The sequence below is a fragment of the Callorhinchus milii genome, unplaced genomic scaffold, assembly GCF_018977255.1.
Source record: "Callorhinchus milii isolate IMCB2004 unplaced genomic scaffold, IMCB_Cmil_1.0 Scaffold5, whole genome shotgun sequence".
NCBI classification, from domain to species: Eukaryota; Metazoa; Chordata; class Chondrichthyes; order Chimaeriformes; family Callorhinchidae; genus Callorhinchus; species Callorhinchus milii.
In genome coordinates, this window is record NW_024704746.1 from 25,763,272 (window position 1) to 25,771,741 (window position 8,470).

Genomic DNA, 8,470 nt, shown 5'->3' on the forward strand with positions numbered 1-8,470 from the left:
AAGAATGCAATGGCAATTTATTTATATACCTTTGTCCTCATGTTTTAATTGCACAGTCACTACACTTTACAGTATATCCCATGAAGCACTTTGAGGCATTCTTCCAACGAGAAAAGCTGTATCAAACGCAAGGATTATTATTTATTATGACGTTTGATGATTTGGTTATAATTCACCTTGCAGTAGTAAAGACACACAATGATTCTTAAGGTCAATGCTGGAAAACCTTCTCAGTTGCCTATCTGTTACGCAGTATTAATGTGTATAAATACAGGATTTCATACAATCACAACAGATAACTGGTTTGAAAGGAAGACAGGATGTGCATACTGGTACAATGTTATACAATCTTCATGTTCTTCTAAACTCCTGACGATCATGTTGGGCATCATATAAATCTCACTAAGTTGAGTGTTGATTCTTTCAAGGACAAATGAGATAGATTTCTGTTAGGAATTACTATCTCAGGACACATTAAACACGGCATGTCAAGCGACTGCCAGGATGGTGGAAGGCAAACTGGATGGACCTTGGTCTTGTTTTGTCGGCAAAATGTTTGTGTGGTTGAGAATTTGAAAGTCTGAAGTTAATAATACCCAAGGCAATTCTTGTTTTCATAGGCCACCTTCCCTCTGACAATCACACACTGGATGAGCTCCTGATGGGCTCCGAACTGGTATATCAAGTGCTCCCATCTGAAATCAAGGATGGCAATGCTGCTGAATGTGCAGTTTGCTGTCATGTTTATAAGCTTTTTAAACCATTTAAAAAAAAACGTTTCAATGGAATAAGCATTTAACAGGTCTCCCGGCCAATCAATTCCACTTTGAGGCAAATGCACAGTAGTTCCATCAATCAATAATTTACAACAGTTTAATCATCTATTGTTTACGCAGCAGCAGCAACAACAACAACAACAGCAACTTGGATTTACATAGCGCCCCACACCTGGACGGCGTCTCAGAGCTTCACAGCAACGGATCCCGGGACCGAGCCAGGGGGAGAGGGAGGAGCCAGGGAGGGGAGGAGCCATGGGAGGGGAGGAACCAGGGGAGGGGAGGAGCCAGGGGAGGGGGAGGGGCCAGGGAGGGAGAGGGGGAGGGGAGGAGCCAGGGGAGGGGGAGGAGCCAGAGAGGGGAGGGGCCAGGGAGGGGAGGAGCCATGGGAGGGGAGGAGCCAGGGGAGGGGGAGGGGCCAGGGAGGGAGGGGGAGGAAGGTGACCAAAGGTGCGGTCGAGAAGAAAGGTCTTCAGCCGAGACCTGAGAATAGGAAGAGAGGGGACGAGGGGAAGGGAGTGAGGAAGGCAGTTCCAGAGCCTCGGGGCACAGGGGCTGAAGGCACGGCCACCGAGGGGGGGGCGGAGGACTCGGGGGACGAGGAGGAGGTCAGACCTGAGGAACGAAGGCAACGGGTAATGTGCTGAGGAGAGAGGAGGTCAGAGAGGTCGGGGAGTGCAGAGGAGTGCAGGGACTTGAATACGAGGTGAGGATCTTGAAATGGATCCTCTCTGGGACAGGAGCCGGTGCAGTCTGACCAGGACTGGGGGATCGGGGAGCGGGGTTTGGGGGTGGGGGGGAGGGCCAGGACTGGGGGAGCGGGGTTTGGGGTGTGGGGGAGGGCAAGGACTGGGGGGATCGGGGAGTGGGGGGGGGAGGGCCAGGACTGGGGGGAGCGGGGTTTGGGGTGTGGGGGAGGGCCAGGACTGGGGGATCGGGGAGCGGGGTTTGGGGGTGGGGGGGAGGGCCAGGACTGGGGGGATCGGGGAGCGGGTTTTGTGGGTGGGGGGGAGGGCCAGGACTGGGGGATCGGGGAGCGGGGTTTGGGGGTGGGGGGGAGAGCGAGGACTGGGGGGATCGGGGTTTGGGGGTGGGGGGGAGGGCCAGGACTGGGGGGGTCGGGGAGCGGGGTTTGGGGTGGGGGGGAGAGCGAGGACTGGGGGGATCGGGGTTTGGGGTGGGGGGGAGGGCCAGGACTGGGGGGATCGGGGAGCAGGGTTTGGGGGTGGGGGGGAGGGCCAGGACTGGGGGGATCGGGGATCGGGGTTTGGGGGTGGGGGGCAGGGCCAGGACTGGGGGGATCGGGGAGCGGAGTTTGGGGGTGGGGGGGAGGGCCAGGACTGGGGTGATCGGGGAGCGGAGTTTGGGGATGGGGGGGAGGGCCAGGACTGGGGGGATCGGGGAGCGGGGTTTGGGGGTGGGGGGGAGGGCCAGGACTGGGGGAGCGGGGAGCGGGGTTTGGTGCGGGTGAGAATGCGGGCGGCAGAGTTCTGGATGATGTGGGCTGTATGGATGGTAGTGGAGGGGAGACCGGTGAGGAGGGCATTAGAGTAGTGCAGCCGAGAGGTGACAAAGGCCTGGACCAGAGTTTCATTGGCTTTTGGGGAGAGATATTGGCGGAGACGAGTGATGCATCAGAGGTGGAAGAAGGCGGTGCTGGTGAGGGACCGGGTGTGGGGGAGGAAGGATAATTGGGGGTCGAACCTGACGCCTAAGTTGCGTATGGGTTTGGAGAGTTTTAGGGGGAGGTCGGGTTGGTGGAGGAGGTGAGAACCATGTGATTTTAGACGTTGACTGGAGCTGGTGAGTAGGAACCCGGGTGTTAGTCAATTGGCGGATCACATTCTGGGGGTAATAATCCCTTCAAACAAATATTATAAAAATGTTGTCACTCAATCCACTACTGTCTGTGGGACGCGGCTGTACACAATTGGCTGCTGCGTTCCGCCCACAAAATATACAGTCACTACACTGTACAGTATATTCTGTGAAGCGCTTTCAGGTGCCTCAACAACGTGATAATAATAATAATCACGTGGTAACATCCCAGAGCGCCTGACAGTCTGAGTCCGAGCGAGGGGGAGAGCGAGGGGAAGAGGGAGGGGGGAGGTGACCATAAACACAATCAAAAAGTAAGGCAGCATTTGAAGGTGGGGAGGGAGGGAGGGAGGTGGAGGGAGGGAGTGAGAGAGTTGCAGAGTTTCAGGGCGCAGTGGCTCATTACGTACCTTGGTGAGTTAATGATGATGAGGTCTCCTCGTTTGCCCACCTCCAGAGAGCCGTGGGTTTGAGATCTACCCAGAGAGTAAGCTGCATTGATAGTGGCCGCAGCCAAAGCTTCACTCATGGACATTTTCATGTTGACACACGCCATGTGCATGATCATCGGCTACAGGGGAGAAAATGCTTCAGTCATCATCACCAACAACGACGACACTTACACAGAACCTTTCACATCAGGAGGACGTTCCAAGGTGCTGGACCCGAGCCGGGGGTTGGGATCAGGAGGGGTGGAGGGCAGGGAGGGTGGGGATAGGAGGGTGGCCGAAGGAGCAGTTGAAGAGGAGGGTCTTGGGACATGCCTTGAAGGAGGCGAGGGAGGGAGCGAGGCAAAGTGACTATAGGATGGAGTTCTAGGTGAACAGAGGAAACTTGTGTAAGGTTTCGCCCTGACCCACCCAGGAATCGAACCCTGCTCCAATCAAACCAGTCAAACAGTCTCAATAAATTAATGAATGGACTCACCATGGAGAAACAGTACGCATTGGGATTGAAGTCACTGCCCAGAGCGACTATCACACCAGCTTCAAGCATGTCCCTGGCTCGGGGAGATTTAAGCCTGAACATTAAAACAGATCAGATATTAGGTTAGTCAATCTGAAAACAGGTTAGCATGTACAGGTCAGTACATGTGGAGTCCTGTAGAGTATTGGTTACAGCACTTGCCTCGCAAGCAAGTGAGAGGACCTGGGTTTGATTGCCGTGCAGGACGATACCTTAGGCAAGTTTCCTTACTCCACACGCCTCTGTTTACCAGCGGTAAGTAGGAACCCGGTTATTAGTTGCTTGGTGGATTGCTTTCCCCTCTGGTTCTTTTGTCCTGTTGCTAAAATAAACCTTATATTTGTTTCAGTCGGTTGTGAGCAATTAATCAATAATGAAAAGCCCCCAAAATACTCAACGTCAGCAAAATACGCTGGCTAGTATATCCTCACCTCTAACCCACATCTGTCCGTCTGCAAAAACAAAATGGACAAATTCCTAGTAACTGATTATCTCATACAAACAGCAGTTTCAGTCTAACACACACAGCCACTCAAGTCAGAATCGTCAATGAGTTGAAGACGTCTTTAAACTCCAGAAATAATGATTACATCATGTCACATCCTCTCCTAGTCCAGCTCTAAATGTTAGGAAGTGAATGAATGCTGTAGTTTAGTGGTTAGAGCACTCGCTTCGCAAGCGAGAGGGTTCAATTCCCAGTCGGGGCGAAACCTTAGGCAAGTTTCCTTACTCCACACGCCTCTGTTCACCAGAAGTAAGTAGGAACCCGGCTGTTGGTCGATTGGCAGATCGCTTTCGGGGGTAACAAACCCTTCAAAAAAAATTGGGTCCCTCAAACCACGGCCGATTGTGGAAATGTTGTGTATAATTCATCAACATATTTCAAGTTAAGATATTTTATTACCTCAAAATATAGGCAGTTGTTGGCAGGAGGACAGCGGATGACTTTGCAATGGCCATGTCATTAATGCCATCATCACTCACTTCCTCCAGGTGACTGATCGCCAGAGCTTTCAGTTTAGCACCGAGCTGTTTGGGGAATAAAGTGCATTTATAGCAGGACCTTCCATACTGACCTATGGTTTTGTTTGCTGATTTAACAGGAAAATGTTCAGTTATCTATCAGGAAAAGGAGTTATCCCACAGTCCCTTCACCTCGCTCCCTCTCTCGCCTCCTTCAAGACCCTCCTCTTCAACCGTGCCTTCGGTCACCCTCCTACACTCCACCCTCCCCACCTCCTGATCCCAACCCCCAGCTCAGGTCCAAATCCCTGGCTGTCCAGCACCTTGGGACGTCCTCCTGACATGAAAGGTGCCGTGTAAACGTCATGTGTTGTTGGTGGTGTTGCTTAACGTGACCCATGTTACCTCTCCTGCTTTCATTGGATGGAGCTCGTCACCATGAAAGTTAATGTGAAGTCCCATCTCTTTGCCGGCCTGGAGAATGGTGCTGGTAGATTCCAGGTCAAACACTCCCTTCTCACAGAAAACATCGATGTTGTCGATGTGAACTTCCCCTTTCAGCATCAACTGCTTCAGCTTGGGAAGCTGGGTGTTGGTTATGTCATGCACTGTTTCTTCTACAGTTTTCCCTCTGAGAAAGAAATCACAGTTTGACTGGTTCACTCACAAAACACACAGTCACTACACTTTACAGTGTATTCTGTGAAGCGCTTTAGAGACGTCTCGATGACGTAATAAGCCGCTATATCGAATGCAAGGATTATTATGATTATAAACAAAAAGTGTGTTTACTTGGGGATGGAATGACCGCCACAGTATGTGGAAGAGATATCGATATCGAGTTCCCTTCGAGCACGGTCAATCACTCTCAGCATTTTGGTTTCCGTCTCCAGGTTTAAGCCGTAGCCACTTTTACACTCGACCAGAGTGCTTCCTGCCCTGATCATGCGCTGCAGACGTTTCTTCAAACACTCAAACAGTTCCTCCTCGGACGCCTTTCTGGTATGTTCCACAGTGAAATGTATCCCTCCCCCAGCATTGTGGATCTCCATGTAGGAAGCACCCGCCAGCTTGTACAATTACAAAGGTTTAGAGCTCAGTTATAGCAGTTCACATACATGTGGCTCCTTCAAGGTCCATCTCAAGACCCTCCTCTTCGACAGTGATAAGGCGCTATATAATAATAATTACGCTATTATCAAATGCAAGGATTATTATTATTCTAAAGGTTTTTTTCAATTGTTTTGTCATTATCCATTAAGCTATTGTAGGGTTATGTATGTATTATTACCTTCATTGCAAATTCATGAACCCTATCACCAACCCAAACGGGATGAGTGTGTGCATCTACAAGACCTAGAAAAAAACAAACCGATAAAACAACTCGATCAGCGTAAGTAAGAAGGGACTTATCTTGACTTCAAAGTAAAACAAAAATAGTATCAAAAGCCTCAATCAGACCATTTCTGTAAGTAAGCAAAAGTCAACAAAATAAAATCGGTCATTCACTTCATGGCTGTTTGAGTGGAAATTGGCTGCTGTGTTTCGCCCACAAAACACAGTCACACCACTGTTCAGTAAATGCTTTGAAGCACTTTGGGACATCCTCCTGACGTGACAGGCGCTTTATTAAAGGACTGTGGAATGGAGTTCCAGGGGATATGGGCAGAGAGGCTGAAGGCTTGACCGTCACTGGTGGATTGGGGGACATGGAGCAGGCCGGAGCCCGCTGAGCAGGGGGAGCGGACAGGTTGATATGGAGATAGCGGGTCAGGGAGGAGTAACTTGAGTGAAACGCACCTGGAAGCACACACATGCCAGAAGCATCAATTACTCGATCAAACACTGTGTCCTGATATTGAGACTGGATGGCATCTACAGTACCTACAGCCTCAATCAGACCATTTCTGTAGGAAAAAGTTAAACACAGTCACACATTGTAACTAGAAGACATTGTGGAGTCTTGCAGCTTCACAAGCGAGAGGACCCAGGTTCGATTCCCGGGCACTTTAAACAAGTTTCCTTACCCCACATGCCTCTGTTTACCAGCAGTCAGTAGAAACCCAGTTGTTAGTCAATCGGCAGATCGCATTCCATCAAAAATCCCTCATAAAAATGTGGTCACTCAATCTACATTTTGTTTGTTTATATATAGTTTGTAGGGCACTGCTGTGCGCAATTGGCTGTTGTGTTTTGCCCACAAAATACACAGTCAATTCACTTTACAGTATATTCTGCGCAGAGTTATATCAAATGCAAGGATTATTATTATTATAATGTGTTTATATGTCACACCGTGTGGAGAGATTACTGATAGTTTGTTTACAGAGGAAGATTTCAGAAAACAAGCAAACCAAAGTGAATACCAACAAAATAATAATAATATGATAATAATCCTTGCATCTGACATTGTCGAGAAAACTCAAATCACTTCACAGAATATAATTTAAAGTGGACTGACTGTGTTTTTGTGGGCGAAAAGCATTTTATAAAATTATATCAATTAGAAATTAAATAAAAATACATTTAGAAGTAATAATAATAATAATCCTTGCATTTGATACAGCGCCTTATCGCGTCTTTGAGACGTCTCAAAGCGCTTCACAGAATATAGTGTGAAGTGAGTTGACTGTATACTGTGGGCGAAATCGGCAGCAAATTGCGCACAGCAGCGCCCCCACAAATGTCTCTCCCTTTCATCTGTCCTGTACAATTGAGAAATACAGAGGTAATTGATGATGGCTGCAGCAAATGGAGACAGACTCACAAAGTGAAACGATTTAGACAGTCTGACTTTGTTACATTAAAAAGCAATTTAAAATATACTTTTTTGGCAGTTATATTCCTTCCGGTTATATTTTCAAAGGCACTGTTTTTTTAAAAAAGTGTAACAAAGGCTCATTTTTACTTTAGTCGTTACTGGACCCTCAAACTATTGCAGTTAGATTGTGAATGTTCCCAAATTTAAAGAGCACTTCAGTATTTGAATGATACAACTGATCAGTGATTAATCAGCGCTACAAATAAACAATACATTATTTTCGCAAAACAAATGCATCACTAAGATTACGGAATGAGTTCTGCATTTTTAATGTTAAACTTCTTGACCGTAATGTGTAGCTTTTAAACAAAAACTCTTTACCAAACTGTAACTGAGTAACGGCAATTGCTCGGAAAACATTCCCACACAGACATGAGGCACCACAGTAATAATTGGAAAACATTTTACCCCAGAGATCGAACACACACAGTACTTACCTTCCAATCACTAAACTGGCATCGTGAAGGACTGCGAGATCCTGCATCGCTTTTCTTGTTAAGTATTTCTCGCCATTGTTACACACAAGGACAACTTGCTGAGCATTTTGAACCAGAATTCCGGATTGCCTCGACATTGCAACTGAGATGGAGACTCTGGACTGTTCTCTCGCTCAGCACAGTGAGCAGCTGAGCATTTGGGGGACAATTTTTTTTTATCTCTGTCCTTGAGCAAACAACCTGCAACACAGTCGCTGGGTTTCTACATCCGCAACTCACAATAAGCCGTTTGCTTCCACTTATCATTTGATTGAATAACACTGCACTGTTAATGAACTGGGGATTTCTACACAGTAACTCATTAACATATTCATTAACCTACTTGAACCCTTTGAAACTTCCATGGATTTGCTACGACATTGGTTATATTTTGTTTATGGAGTCCTGTAGCTCAGGGGTTAGAGCACTCGTCTCACAAGTGAGAGACATGGGTTTGATTCCCGGGCAGAGCGGAACCTCAGACAGGTTTCCTTACTCCGCACGCCTCTGTTTATCCAGCAGTACGTAGGAACCCGGTTGTTAGTTGATTGCATCTTTTCTATAGAAAAATGATTTGCCTGGAAGCAAAAGGATGGCCCCCCCGTCCCCTCCCCTCCCAATCCAATAGCATTGCTTTTATCTGCCCTTCA

At 48.0% G+C, this 8,470-nt stretch overlaps 1 protein-coding gene across 1 annotated transcript; it reads right to left on the minus strand.

Moving 5' to 3' along the window:
- Positions 1 to 8,004, minus strand: amdhd1 (amidohydrolase domain containing 1). The gene is given in 9 exon segments (NM_001292687.1): positions 1 to 695; positions 3,005 to 3,165; positions 3,522 to 3,615; positions 4,465 to 4,589; positions 4,929 to 5,154; positions 5,316 to 5,593; positions 5,815 to 5,879; positions 6,324 to 6,430; positions 7,782 to 8,004. Coding segments are annotated over 9 exon segments (1,302 nt in total). The 5' UTR covers positions 7,919 to 8,004; the 3' UTR covers positions 1 to 586.
- Positions 8,005 to 8,470: the final 466 nt, after the last annotated feature.